Source organism: Helianthus annuus, chromosome 2 (genome assembly GCF_002127325.2).
Source record: "Helianthus annuus cultivar XRQ/B chromosome 2, HanXRQr2.0-SUNRISE, whole genome shotgun sequence".
NCBI classification, from domain to species: domain Eukaryota; kingdom Viridiplantae; phylum Streptophyta; class Magnoliopsida; order Asterales; family Asteraceae; genus Helianthus; species Helianthus annuus.
Window position 1 is genome coordinate 107,472,152 of NC_035434.2, and position 15,609 is coordinate 107,487,760.

Below are 15,609 nucleotides of genomic sequence, written 5' to 3' on the forward strand. Positions count from 1 at the left end.
TTCAAAAAACTTGTAAAAAATCTTTTCTTTGCAATGCATACAAAAATCCTAGTAATATTAAAACCAAAGCAACAATTCATCCTACATCTAAATTAACCTGAAACATAATCAAACAAGAATTCAAACTAAGCATATAAAACCCGGCAGATGCCCCATACATTAATATGATGTTTCATCGTTGTGAAGGGTATTACAAGAGTATTCTCACATTTTGCACACGCACAACTTACATAGAGGTATTAACCATTGAAATAAGCTTTGACAGTGAACTACACACCTACACCATCAGCTACACATATAACCTATTTGCAGCGAATGATTGTTTAACCTAGCCGTATTATGTTATTGCTAACCTAGTCCATCAATTGTTGCTAACTGTGACAACTGTGATCTGTAATCATCGTATTATGTAAAACAATGTCCGTTATCAATAAAATAATATGCTTTGGTGTTATTATGTGTATTTTGGTGTTACTATATGTGCAATTGTGTTTATTAATTTTACAATTTGATTTGATACCAATTTCAAGCTTTAAATTACTTTCTGGAAGGTTATACGCAAACTGGTGCTTAAACGCAATCAGTTTAACACGACGTACACTCCAGAACTGTGACGTAAGCCAAATATACCCTAAATATCCCTTACATAACTTAGAAATAAGTTTCGAAGGATTCGGTATGGCGAAAACATGTTTATTTGAACTAAAGAACTAATTACGACAAAACTGCGAAACGAACGTTGGTGGCCGCCCGGATAATATTTAAATCCCACAAATATTCTGTTATGATTAAAATTTTATTTTAATCAGGTTCGTGTTGAAAAATAAACTAAAACGCTTAAAAACGTTATTTTTCAAGTTTAAGCGCGTACCGTGTATTCCTACGCGACACAGTGCTTATACTGCAAAACGCATACAACGCAGCAAATTTTGGAATATGCCAGGAATATGCCAGGAATATACCAGGAATGTGCCAAGAATATGTCAGGAATATGCTAGGAATATGCCAGGAATATGCTAGGAATATGCTAGGAATATGCTAGGAATATGCTATATGGAAGGTCTATAAATACCACCATTCCATCACTCCATCTTCACTTCCCTCTCTCCCTCCTAAACCGTCCCCATCTCTCCCTCTCTCTATCTTAATCTTCTTCATATCTTCAAGTCTTGTTCTTGAAGATTCAACACCCTTTCTAGTAAACTTCAAGTTAGTGTGAAGATCTAAGGGTGTTCCCAAGGTGTTGTCAAGTGAATACAAGCTTCCTATCATCCCACAACCTACTTGAATCTTGAAGGTATAACACTTATGTATAAATCATACCGTTGATTCATAGTTGTTCTTAGATGATTTAAAGTTTCTCTTGAATCTTGGGATTTTCACTAAACTTGAAATCTAAAAATGAAATGGGTCTTGGTTACAAAAAAAATGGTGGTGTATATATACATGTATAACCGTACATATACGTATATATATGTGTGTGTATAAGTTTTGAGTTTGGTTGTTGTTAAATACTCGTTTATATTGTTGCTTGTTCTTAAATAATGGAAAAAAATGCAAGTATTTGGTGATTCATGTATGATATGTTAGATGACCAAGTACATCAGCAAATAACATAAATAAATCTCATATTTGATGCATCTAAACCCATATAAAATGAGATGCTATGTTAGTGTGCTTTAGGCACTTGTACACGAAGATACATGTGGGTTTAAAGCTCAAGAAATGATAAAAAGGGGTTGTTTGGAAAAAATGTTTTAGATCAGGTTATAAACACTAAAAATAACTTTATTTGATGTATTATAATGGCATGAAACTTTGACATAAGGTTGGTAGCTTTACATGTTGTACATATAGCTTAAAAAGTGGTAAAACATGCGAAATTTGTATGATCTAAATGCTTTATTTAAGACCTGCACTATCATGAGTTAAACCATTATTTTATTCAGTAAATAACATGGGTTATGTTAAAATTTCAAGTCGTTTCGATTAGGGATGGTTCGGGTAACATTTGATGCAAAGCTATGCGGTAAAACGGTTAAAAATCGCCTTTTCGAAGGATTTTTATTAAACTGTTTTAGATCAGTAACCAAACTGATATTTTTAGTATAAAAATAAGTATTCTAACTTATATTAAGTTTACTTGGTGTTTGGTTAGTCATACGTGACTTCCGACGCTCAAAAAAAAGTTACCGAAACGCTAAAATAAGTGTTTTTCGACATAACTATAATGGGTCGTTCATGAGAAAATTTTATATGTCACAATGTGCTATGTGTTTTATAATATGTGTATGATGACATGATAATACTTGACAAGATTATTTGTTTTACGCTTGAGTACATATACGCGAATATACCAAAATAATCAAAAATAATAACTTTTCAAGGAATCTCAAAGTTATGTGAAAATTCTAAGTATTGGAGAAACTTCGTCATTTTTATGAATTTTGTTTATTAAATCATTCTTATTTAATTTAGGACAAATAAATAATTTGAGGGATTGTGTTAGCATATAAAAACGCACCCAAAGGTGAGTACATAGTTCCCCTATTTTACTGTTTTCAATTGTTTTGGGGTGATTCATATGTATCAAAACGATTTCGATGTTTTAACGATGGTTTCACAACAAGTAAGATGGTTTATATCAAACTAATAACGATTTCGATAATGTGAACGAGCTTGTTGGTTGTAATTACATAACAAATGACATTCATTAATTTCGGCCAAACCGACCAGTATTAGGTTATGGTACCATAGGATCCGACAAATCCCGTTATCAGACCGGACCCATGGTTATGTGTGGGTTAGGTGGGTAACGACCGAATCTGATGATTGTTAACTTACCCTTTGGAGGTTTGTTAATGCGAAAACGAGTTGAACAATAAACGAGTCACACAGGTTTGAATGTTATTAGCGAGACGACCAAAAGTAGTTTCACGATCTAAAACGAGAATGATTTAAACGACTAAAGAGATGTTTAACGAATTAAACGATCTGGGTAAACAATTGGAAGCGAAGTCACACAAACGAGGTTTTCGAAACGATATAAACTATACGAATTTTATTACGAAAATGATTTACGATTTGGTTTACGAAAAACAAATGTTTTGGGTAAAGATTCATGGCTTCGAGGTTTATAAATTATAACCAAACTATTTTGATTCGGTTATTCATTTTACGATACAAACATTTTATAAAACAAGGTTTTCTAATGACAATTAACAAGGTTGCAAAATTTATTCCAACGTATAAACGAGCCATGAATCTGACACTCTCACAAAACCCATGTACTCGCCAGCATTTCTTTGCTGACTTTGTTTTTACATATGTTTAAGGTGAAGTTGCTTAGTGTTGATTACGAATAGGAAGCATGCTCACTTAGGACCGGACGAGGCCTTAGTGATTTAATAAGGATATTAGTCTATGTTTGATTTGCTTGTTTAACTTTAAAACAATGTTTAATATTTAATGAAATGAAACTCTTTGTATCCATGGTTTGAAACAATAATTCTGTTACAACACTCCCCGGCGTTTCCGCCACGATTTGTCGTTTTACGTGGTCGGGGTGTGACACTAACCTAGTCCATCAGTTACAGCAATCAAATCTTCGACAGACTGCATAATTTCAACCAATCCCCAGTCCATCATTTCGCTATTTTTCAATTGCACATTTAACTTTACTTTCGCTGCAAGGGCAATCTCAATCAAACATACAATTATCCCTAACTTTCATTTACATTATAACAAAACTCTTGCAACATTCTGGTTGAAATAAAAAAATATCCCCCCTAATTGTGATTTTAACAACAGAACACACAGAATACATACGATTTGAACATCAAACAACACTAAATAATTGTGATTTAAACATCAATCTTAAGGATTAAAGCGATTAGGGTTCTTACCTACATAAACTACACATAAAGCTTGCGATTTGAACAACACATTGCTTCAAAAGGCTGAGAATTTGATGGCACAACAGGCTGCTAGTAGCGTGAAGGGCGGCATTCTTCCTACTGGTGGCGTGGCAGGTAGGGTTTGGAGGGGGAAGGGGGAAGTGTTGTGCGTGGCAGGTAGGGTTTTGAGGGGAAAGGGGGAAGTGTTGTTTTGGAGGGGAAATGGAGAAATGTTGTCTGATGAGGGGAAACAAGCCCGCCAAGGGTTTTAACTCACAATTAGGGGCGACTTGGGGAAAAATATTATCAGACATTGGATTATTTACCTAATCTACGGCCATGACTTGTTGCCCGAAGCTAAAACACGGATTGGTCCTTTAGAGGCGACTTTTTATATGTCGCCCCTAAAGATGTGGCCCCTAATGCTCTTTTTTCTTGTAGTGCTATTCATAAGGTTTGGTTATAAATACATAGATAATAGATAGATAATGGTGGATTTATCATTCTAATATATCATATGTTATTAATTAATATACATTATAACATACTGAGTGATAATCATAAAACTTGCAGATTTAATAACTCGCTGATTTAATTTTGTTTATCTTTATATAACTTTTGTTTTTTCTTCTTTTCTAGATAATTAGTTTTCATTTTTTAATCAGTTGACATTTTTAATATTTTTTATCATTATTTAATAAACTATTTTCAATATCAATGGAACTGATATCATTTTAAATAATCAAGTGTAATTATATGTATTTTTTCTCGAGTGTTACAACTATATCACCCTAAAAGAAAATTTCGTTCTTGAAATTACTAAATAAAAAAAATTACAGGTTATGTAAATAATGGAGACATAAATCCCAAGTCAAGAGAGGCCACTATATAGTTCAATTTTACTTGGTTTTAATTGGTATTGATCCATTGTTTTTAAAGCACTATTTGAATATCTCACCACCACCAACTATAAGATCCGTCTACTGGGATGAAGAAGAACTATTAGGGTTTAGGAGAGTATGTTTTCTCTAATGTTTTGAAAGAGTAGAGAGTGACTTAGCTCTAATGTTTTGAAAGAGTAAGAGTGACATAGAAAAGTCAACAATCTTGCACGTAGGGCCGGTCTAACGTTTTTCTAGATGCTAAGCGAAATATAAAGTTGGGGCTCTTGTGGGACTTAAACCTAAAAAATATCAAACAATAGTAAATCGTAATATCAAGTCATAAATCGCGAATATCAAATCACAAAATTGTGTTTTTATGGTTACTGATGAATCGCAAATCGCACCATCGGCAAAAATTGATTAACCATAGTTTCTCCCCCATCGCCACCATCGGCAGAGGATGCATAATTGCGTTCAAGAAAAAAAGGACCTGGTAACTTATAGATTCAAGAAAAAAGGGTTTTGGGTCAATAATCTTTCAAGTTTTGGGTGTAGACTACTTTTTTTGTTTGGGTCATTATATGTTTGTTCATTTGGGCCAAATACACATACATATGTAATATATGAAAAAAATATATATATTGGAGGCCCCTATTTTTTGGTGGCCCTAGGCCTTCGCCTAGAATGCAGGGGCGGACCTAGTGTTAAATGAGGCGTAGCCCGGGCTACGGCTCAACTTTTAACCGTTAGTGTAAAAAAAAATTCCCGATTTTATACTAAGGATACCCCTCAACAACTAATAGGACACCCCTCAAAAAAAAATTATAAACTGGTATTAAACCCAAGTAATTCTGTTTTATATTGGCCCAAAAAACCAAATAATAGCCCAATGTTAGTTAGCCCGAATAACCAAAATAATAAGATAATAACCCATTAGTTTTATGGTGCGGCAGAGATTGAATGCAAGGGATATCAAAGGTCGACGAACTATCGAACAAAATCACTCAATCAGACGAACAAGAATCACAGAACAGGTCCAACCGGAAGTTTTTCTTCAGTTCGAACTTCGGAGAATCGGAGGTTTGTGGCTGTGCTGCGGGCGTGCGGGCGGTGCAGCATTCACAGAATCGTAGAAACGGCAGAAGGTTTGATTCATTTGAAACTTTGACAATTGTTTTCACTTATTGATATTATATTATTAATATTATTACTTATTGTTTTACTTATTGTTTGATTATTGTTTGATATTATATTAGTATACTTATTAGTTAGTTTAATTGAATAATTGTTGTTGTTACTTATTGACTATTGTTATTTGTTAATGGTCGTTGATTAGTTGTTAGTTTGATACTTTGATTGTTAATTGATTGTTTGATTCTTTGAATTCTTTGAAGTTATGACGAAACCAAAATCCAAAAAACAAGCTTTAATTGGGAACTTTTTCAAAAGAAAATACGAAGAAATTAATGATGATGATACAACTAGTTTGATAAAAAAATATGTCGGGTTTAAATCCTTCTAACGGTTTTTCTAAGTTTGACCCATCGAAGATATTGGCGTTTGCTAAGATGTATCCGGATGATTTTACTACACAAGAAATAGGGAGTCTTTTGGGTGATATTGAGTCTTTTCGTCACACAATAAGCGATGATGATAACTTTCAAGACTTGAATGGAATAAGTGATCTTGCGCGTGTTATGGTTGAAACGGGAACGCATAGTTCTTGTCCTACAGTTTATCGGGTTGTTAAGCTAGCTTTGCTTTTACCGGTGGCAACCGCAACCGTTGAAGGATGTTTTTCGAAATTGAAGCTTGTGAAGACGGATTTACGCAATCGAATCGGTCCGGAACTCTTGAACAATGCTATGGTTTGTGCGGTCGAAAAGGATTTTTTAAGTGAAGTAAAAGACGACGATGTGATGGATCGATTTCAAGCTATGAAAAAAAAGAAGGGGACAAATCTATTAGGTATTTTTTTACTTTATTTATGTATTATTGTTTTTTTAATATTGTATGATTGCACGGTAAAATTTTTTTTTTTAGGATACCCCTGAATTAATGTTCTAGTTCCGCCACTGCTAGAATGTTAAGCCTATCGGTCCAGCCCTGACGTGTATCAGCGTGCCATCAATAGAACCACCCGATCATAACCATCTCCATTAGGCATAAGCCTTATTTTCATTTTATCCACGTTTAATTAAATCACAAAATTATATGATTTATATTAGTTATTTAATTAAGAATAATTAGTGACGTGATTAATCTTAAAATATTACATAACTTTTTTGACATATTTAAACACCATAGGCCAATCTTGAGAAATTATAAATTTATAATCATCAAAACTTAAAGGTACACATGTAGTTATTCTTTTACCAAATGTATTATTAATATTCTTGAGAAATTATATGTTTATAACATTCAAAACACTAAAAATACATATGTAGTTATCCTTTTACCAAATAGATTGATAATAATCCTCTAAATTTCCAAATATCACTTAATACTAATTTTAAAAGTTCCGGATCCGGTGGGTTTAAACAGAAGTTTGGATAACATAGAGTAGTTCGGTAGAAATCTCGTAAGAATAATCAAAAGTAGAAAGCTTTTATTCATACCGAAAGAACATACATCATTTTACAAGCTGTAGAGAAATCTGAGGTCTCTCAAGCCTTTCCCCCAAAACTTTCCAAAACTTATCAACTATGAACACATGACAACCTATATATAGACATGAGAATCCTTTGGAATGGATGACTCATCTGTACGGATAGTCTCATCTGTGCGAATCACTCTCATCCTATCTAAAATGCCATGTGTTCAAATCTAACTTTAAATGACGTGCGTGCGGGTGTATATATTTTTAGCTCTTTTTACTCGCCGATTTCAAGGTTTAAATTTATCAAACACGATATTCTACTATCACTCTACACACAAGCTAGGGAAAGTATACCCATCGCGTACGTAGTATAGTGATGACAAGATACCAAGGTCGTAAAGGACTGTGGTCAAAATATAAATGTATAATACTAGTTAGTAATAAGATGTTATTTAATATATATAATGCATATAGCTAAAAAGAGTACGTAAAGACTGTGGTCAAAATATAAATGTATAACTGTAGTTAGTAATAAGATGTTATTTAATATCTAATCTAACTACTATAATAAAAGAAATCAACTTTTAGACATGTGTCATACATTGAAGGTATCCTTAAATTTATATTTATCTAAATAAATAAATAATAAATTAATATTAAATGTATCATACTTTAATAAAATATTATCCTCAAATCTAAATTGTTAATTTAATATTTTTTAAAACAAATACCTCTCTTACCTACTTATCTTATATTAAATATATAAATAATAAATTAATATTAAATGTTATCCTAATTTATTAAAAATATAACTTTTTTTATTATTTGGTATACAAAATTATGTTTATTCAACTCGAATAAAACACGAGGTTTTTAAGAATATAATTTTTTTTATTATTTGGTAGATTTTTCAACTTGACTATACACGGGTTTTTTTAAAAGATACGGCGTTTTTAGTATTTAATATACAAAATTACATTTATTTAGGGTATATTTTTTTTATTATTTGGTAGATTTTTCAACCCGACTATACACGGGTTTTTAAAGATACGACGTTTTTAGTATTTAATATACAAAATTAAATTTATTTAATCTGTGTAATAAATATGGTTTTTAAAGATATAACTCTTTTTAGATCTATTCAACACGTGTAATATACGAGGTTTTTAAGGATGCAATTTTTTATTATTTGGTAGATTTATTCAACCCGATTATACACGGGTTTTTTTTTAAAAAATAAGACGTTTTTAGTATTTAGTATATAAAATTACATTTATTTAATCTGTGTAATACACATGGGTTTTAAAGATATAACTTTTTATTATTTGATATATTAAATTATATTTATTTAACCCGTACAATATATAAGGTTCATAAAGATATAAGTTTTTATTATTTAATATATAAAATTACATTTATTCAACCCGTGTAATATACGGGTTTCTAACCTAGTATATAATTATTACAAAATCAAGAAACCAATACCATTTTGTTCTTGCATCAAGCATTCAAAAACTTATAGATTCAACAAAATACCGCTCTGTCTGATGCTCGTCTAGTCACCTAACCAGTCTAGTCACCTAACCAATTACAGCCGACGACTTGGCAAGACAAAAACACAACGTGGAAACATCGGAACTCATAGCAAGAGCTTTGGATACTACTTGTCTATAGTAGAGATTAACAAATTCAAGAAGTTTAGACGTTGAAGATTAGTCTAATAACAAATTAGCCAATTCAAGAAATCTAAGTGAGCATTCTTTTCTAGTTTTCTGGCCCACTAAAAACCAAAGTGGGCCTAATAAGCCCATTAAAAATTAACCTTTTTACCCAAAGTGGGCCTAATAATCCCATTAAAAATTTAACCTTTTTACACACCAAGGCTCGCATCATATCCACCCATTATTTCTGGTTGGTAGTACACTAAGTTGACCATCTTCCTCCGCCGATCTCCACCGGAATCCACCATCACTTCCGGTAACTCTCTCTCTCTCTCATCACTCATATGTGTGTTGACTCCAATCTGTTCATTTGACCCTGATTTTTTTCACTTTTATGAGCTACCCTTTACAGAATTATATGATTTTTTTTAATCAATTTTGTGGGTTCATCTACTTACAGTCAAATTTTGTGTTTATGTTCTGAAATTTTAGATCTTTTAGGGTAAATCGTTGAAATTCAGGGTTTATCCTGATACCCTTTTCAAGATTAGGTTAAATTAGTGAAGTTTAGGGCTTTTTTTTTTTTTTGAATTTTTCCAATTTTGGAAATTAACTTAGTTTTTTGGTAAATTTGATTGATTTCTTGGTTGTTATCTTGATATGGGTGGGACCCACATACCCAATAATATTTCAACTTTTGTTAAATAATTTGTATGTCAAGGTGGAAAGTACAAGATTTGATTGTCTGTTGATTATATCATCTGATCTTGTATCTTTATGAAGTGTGTTTTGATGAATTAATCAAGATTATCAAAGAGCATTTCGATGAGTTTGCGTATCTATGATAATCTAAAGAATGTTTGGAATCATTTGAATAATGGAATATGATAAAAAGTCATTAAATGTGGTGGTGTTCCACTATAAAATCAGTGGTGGGAATAAGATGTAAGGGTATGTAGCATACGATCGTGTGGAAACGCTAACTTGTTGGGTCACTTTTGGCCATCAAAAGAATCTTGTTTAATAAATTGTATGTATGTATTTATGTATGTATATACGTGTTCGGTGTTTGTAATCTTATGAGATAGACCATCAAAATTGCTACTTTTTCAGATAAGCTTTCGATCAAGAACGATAAGTCAAACGTTGTTCAAAAAAGCAAGAAACCATGGCTTCTGTTCCTCAATTGCAACGACAGTTTATCGAGTACACAACATCTCTGCATAATGAGGTTTGTACTTTGTAACGTTTTTTAAACTGAAAGTTTTGTATTGAAAATCTTTATTTACGGATCTTGATTTACGGGTCTTGTTAGGGATATCTCGATGATCAATTCACACAACTTCAGAAACTGCAAGACGAGAGCAACCCGGACTTTGTGGTTGAGGTGGTGTCGTTGTACTTTGAAGATTCGGAAAAGCTTCTTAACAATTTGGCAACTGCTCTGTAAGTAGTATTTATATATTACTGATCATTTTGCCTTTTGATTCTGTTTCTTATTGTGATCTTGGTTTGATTTTCAATTAAAAAAAAGTCAACAGAAGAGTGTGGATTATAAACAGGTTGATTCTCATGTTCATCAGTTTAAGGGTAGCAGTTCCAGGTATTACGCTCGAGTTATCAGCTCGCTTTATTAGTTTTCGTCAACACACCTTTTCCGGACAAAAAAAATTGATATTTATACAATTTAGATTACAATCTTTACCGTCTGAATAAACAAGATTGAGAAAATCTTTGCTTAGATCTTTTTATCGTAATTTGTGTTCACAGCATAGGGGCACAACGGGTCGCGAGCGTATGCGTTCACTTCAGAAACTTCTGTGAGGAGAAAAACCTTGAAGGGTGAGTGACTGCTTCTTGTTGACCCAAGAACGAAATTACTGATCTACCCTTGTATACGTTAATAAATAGCATTGATTTAGGATTTTATGCACAATCTTCGTGTGATAAGTCTTAGAAGAGATATCAGTAATGTTAATATCATGTAGAATTTATATATATACATATATAAAACGTGAAACATATATAGTATTAATAGTAATATCAAAAGTCAAAACTCAAGTGTGCCAATATTTGTAACATGATCCACTCGTAAGCCGTAAAATCTTTCTCCGAGTTCACATCAACCAAGGCATCTAAAATAACGGTCAATATTGGTCAAATATCAGTCAATATCGCCGCTAATATCGGAACCGATATTCCGGACCTATATTTGACACCGATATTTTGTAGAGGGCCGATAACTGATATCCCACCGATATTAACTGCGTAGGTTCTATGTAAAACTTTAACACAAATTCCTTTTCGTAATTTGCACCTATTCTTTTAGTTTATAATACAGATACCGAATTTATCTCAAAAGTTTAACGTTTTTGTATCATATCTGAACTAAAAGATGTTTTGACATTCAAAGTCAAAGTACCAAAATACTAACATTACGAGTAACTGCGTTGTAAATACGATGTTTTGTGTTTATTGCAGATGTTTGCGGTGTCTTCAGCAAGTGAAACAAGAATACATCCTTGTTAGGAACAAACTTGAAGCCTTGTTCAGGGTATGTGTACTACCAAATCAAAACAGTAACTTACATTTGTACGTATTAAATTTACATATTTACCCTTGAAGCGTATGATGCAGTTGGAGCAACAAATCTTGCAAGCTGGTGGATCAATTCCTATGATGGAGTGAGTAGGTTTGTGACTTTGAGAAGTCCAATGTTTACTTATGGAAACCTAGTTTGTAGAGATTATGTTCCATACTTAAGATATCAGTATCAACTTGTCATGTCTTTGACCTGTTATAACATTTTTATTTTTTTGTGAATGGTGGTTTTTCGCCGTGGTGGTTGTGTTTTTGGCGAAAGGATGATGGCTTGTGACTTTTTGGTGTCATCTTATCCATTTTATTTGTGTTGTCGGTCTACAGTCAGTTTGTACTACATGTAGAAAGGAATGTAGACGGACTTTTATAGAAGAAAAAAAAATCGAAATACAGCAAGACAGCCATGTCTAGGCAGTGAATGTTAAAGATCAATTAGGTCAAACGATATTTCTCGGGAGAATTGCATATTTCCCGTTCCTTATTAATATTTTTCAATATGCCAAAATTGCCCCTTCCAAATCCAACATGGCTCTTACTGCGCACTTGTTCATCAAAATTTGAGATTTAGTACCAAATGAAATGATTTTTTTTGGTTGAAATGGAAATTAAGAGAAGTGGAATGAGATTCCATCTGATCAATCAATGGAAATTGTAATTGAATTCAATTCCCCTCCTTCCCTCTGTGAATATTGTGTGTGGTTAGGTTTTGTTTACACGAAAATCTTGGTCATGGTCATTTCATATGAGACTTCATATATCACAGCAGAATTGGCCATGTGCATTTTGGATATTGATTATTTTTGTGGCATGATTTTCTTTTTTAGATTACTTTGCATTAGTTTTTTTTATTTTGATGATTTGTCTAAAAGTGATGAACGAAAAAAGTGGTAGAGGATCCTGTAAAAAAAACCTAAAGTGTGAGAAGGGTAAGAAAGAATCTCAGTCATTAGATCTTTTGATCTAATGGTTGAGATCAATAGGGACCAAATTGTAAAATATTTTCATTAATTTGGACTGATTTGAATATCTAGGGGCAATATAGTCTTTTAAACCCACTAGAAATTAGGTAATGCACATGTAACTTCCCCCGTCTTTTTTAAACGTCAATAACTTTTTATACGTAACTTTTTTTTTAAAAAAATTACACCATAATAACGAGCGTTTTTTTATCTTTAATATGAGTACCATATTGCTATACTTATATAGAGAAAAAAATATGTTTCGATCAGATGTTTAGTCAATGAATGGTGTTATACACTTGCTGAATGGTGTTATATACTTGCTGAATGGTTTATATACTTACTGAATGGTGTTATATACTTGCTGAATGGTGTTATATACTTGCTGAATGGTGTTATATACTTACTGAATGATGTTATATACTTGCTGAATGCTGAATGGTGTTATATACTTGCTGAATGGTGTTATATACTTACTGAATGGTGTTATATACTTGCTGAATGGTGTTATATATTTCCTATAATTAAGGTGGCGGTTATGAGAATTTTTTAATTAATTGAATTAATGATAAAATTACTTGTTTACACTTTTCAATTAATTAAGATCTAATGGCTAAGATTCTTTCTTACCTTTCTCACACTTTTAGTCTTTTTTACAATAACCTTACCCCGAAAAAAGTTATAGAAAAGCATATAGAAAAGCATAAACAAACGTAACTTGCAAAAAACGTAAGAAATTAAAATAAGAGTAAAAGACCTTTTTGAGTCCATGTGGTTAGTGCATTTTAACTATTTGAGTCCAAAAACAAAACTTGTCTTGATTTGAGTCCCTATGGTTTGTAATTTTAACCCTTTAAATCCAAAACGCAAACCTCATCCAAATTAGAAGTTAACCCCTCACCGTGTGCCAGGCACGTGAGGGTTAATTTTGTCCATCTACCCCATTTATTTAATCCCAGCCCATATTAATGCTTTCTTTACCAATCCCGTATGTCATATTCCCCCAAAATTAAGAACCCTAGACTTCTAAGAGGGTGTTTGGGGTTCCTTATTTTGAGGGTAAAAGGACTTTTGAAGGGCAAAAGGACTTTTGAAAAGTGTTTGGCTTTCCTTTTTAAGGGCAAAAGTCCTTTGGATTTGCCAAAAGTCAGGATTTCCTGACTTATTTTGGGCAAAAGTCCTTTTGCAAAAGTTGAAAATAAGCTAAGCCAAACATGCCCTAAAGGTTAGTAATGAGAGATCTCACACATTGGTGTGTTCGTAGTTCAGATGATGTCTTTAATCCCGATGCAGTATATGGTATAATTAATTCTCATAATTTAGGTTATTTTATGGATTTATGCTAATATCCTTATGATGCAAATTGTGACCTAAATTCAATTTTTTTTGGGAGGGATCTTTGGACACCATCTGAATGCCCAACTACCATCACCCCTCCAAAACATCACACATGGTAGGCCTAAAAAAAGAGGCAGAGATCATCTTTTGAACTTGATGAGATAAACAATAGAGGCAAACTGACTAAGAGAGGAGGAACAACCACTTGTGGTAAATGCAAGGAACCAGGGCATAATTCAAGGAGTTGCACAGATCAATCTGCAAAGGGTAAGGGTCAGGGTGCAAAGGATAAGGTTGCAAAGGGACAAGTTCAGGGTCGGGGTGCAAAGGGTGAGGGGCAGGCTGCCAAGGGTCAGGGTGCAAAGGATAGGGCTGGAAAAAATGGTGGTCTACAAGCTGGTTAAGATCACTAGCAGTTTAGTTGTCTTTTGAATTTGGTTATGTAATACTGAAGATGGTCTTTTGTTATGCTACTTTAAACATGGTGTATTGTTAAGATATATAATGTTGAACATGGTGTTTTGTTAAGATATGTCTACACATGGTATTTTGTTTTTTATAGTGTTTAGTGAGTCTTCTTTAGAATTCAAAGGTCATGGAATCAAATTAGTGTGCAGGTCTACATATGGTAAATTGTTTGGTGTGATATGATTTTATTAATATTTTAAGACCATTTTACGCATTAGTCAAGTTTTAAATTTATAAAACACGATATTCTACTAACACTAAACACACACTTGGGCAAGTGCACCATCGTGAGCGTAGTATAGCGTTGGTAAGATACCGAAGTCGTCCAAGGACACAAGAGCTTTTGGTACCGTTTTATCCTCAACGTATAATAAATCTAAATTTTTGAGAAAATGTTTGAAACATGAAAAATAAAAACTAAAAATGCAGAAATAAAATAAAATAAAAACAGATAGAAAAGATGAATCACTTGGATCCGACTCGCCTTTAATGTATCCTTTGATGATTTTTGCACTTTCGGACTTTTTAAAAGATTATCTTAGTTATAGTAGTAGGCCCCTCTTTTGAAGGTGACGTTACCCTCAACCTAGTGGTTTGAGTCAGCAAGGATACAATCCCAAAGGGTCGGAATATTGAAAGATAATTAATTAAGTTATTAATGCGAAAAGTGGTAGACCCCTCTTTTGAAGGTGACGTTACCCTCGGCTAAGTGGTTTGAGTCAGCAGGGATACAATCCCAAGTAGCCGGTTTAATGTATTAATAGTAGTTTACATATGAGGGGTTCAAGCTATTCACACCCCCGCCATCTAATACCAGTGGGTATTGAAAAAGGTCCTAGTAAGCTTGAACCAGGTCCTTGCAGGATCTATACACTGAACAAGGCAAGAACCTTACTAAACCATTCCCTTAACCCTAGACCAGATAGCCAACATATCTCTATATAGACCGTAGGGACATGAATGATGCAATCTTTTACTTTATATAGACAGTAAAGTAACGCCAAGATATCACGGACAAATGATAAAGAAAATTCACCTTCAACATAAGAAACTAGCTATTAAATTCATTAATACAAAACAAAATAAAAAGTGCCGAAAGATTAAAAATCAAAAGTAATACATAAAAGACTTGTCTTCACCCAGTGATGTAAGAGGCTTAACCAAACATGGCATTTGATTGGCAAAAACTTTTACTATCAATCT

The 15,609-nt window shown here is 33.0% G+C and overlaps 1 protein-coding gene and 1 long non-coding RNA gene across 5 annotated transcripts; both read left to right on the forward strand.

Annotated features, from left to right (window-relative positions):
* The first annotated feature begins 1,123 nt into the window (after window positions 1-1,123).
* Window positions 1,124-3,476, forward strand: LOC118488869. The gene is made up of 3 exons (XR_004885348.1): window positions 1,124-1,297; window positions 2,479-2,530; window positions 3,336-3,476. It is a non-coding gene; the product is annotated as an uncharacterized LOC118488869 (long non-coding RNA).
* A 5,766-nt stretch (window positions 3,477-9,242) lies between these two features.
* Window positions 9,243-11,960, forward strand: LOC110927286 (histidine-containing phosphotransfer protein 1). Of its 4 annotated transcripts, none has more exons than XM_022170951.2 (7): window positions 9,243-9,356; window positions 10,154-10,271; window positions 10,356-10,486; window positions 10,575-10,643; window positions 10,811-10,882; window positions 11,522-11,594; window positions 11,666-11,960. In XM_022170951.2, the coding sequence occupies exons 2-7, from the start codon at window positions 10,209-10,211 to the stop codon at window positions 11,726-11,728; spliced, it is 471 nt and encodes a 156-aa protein (XP_022026643.1). In that variant the 5' UTR covers window positions 9,243-9,356; window positions 10,154-10,208; the 3' UTR covers window positions 11,729-11,960. The 4 variants fall into 4 exon arrangements, with proteins under 4 accessions (XP_022026643.1, XP_022026644.1, XP_035842173.1 ...); XM_022170952.2 differs by having other exon boundaries at window positions 11,678-11,960; XM_035986280.1 differs by lacking the exon at window positions 9,243-9,356 and adding an exon at window positions 9,828-10,070.
* Window positions 11,961-15,609: the final 3,649 nt, after the last annotated feature.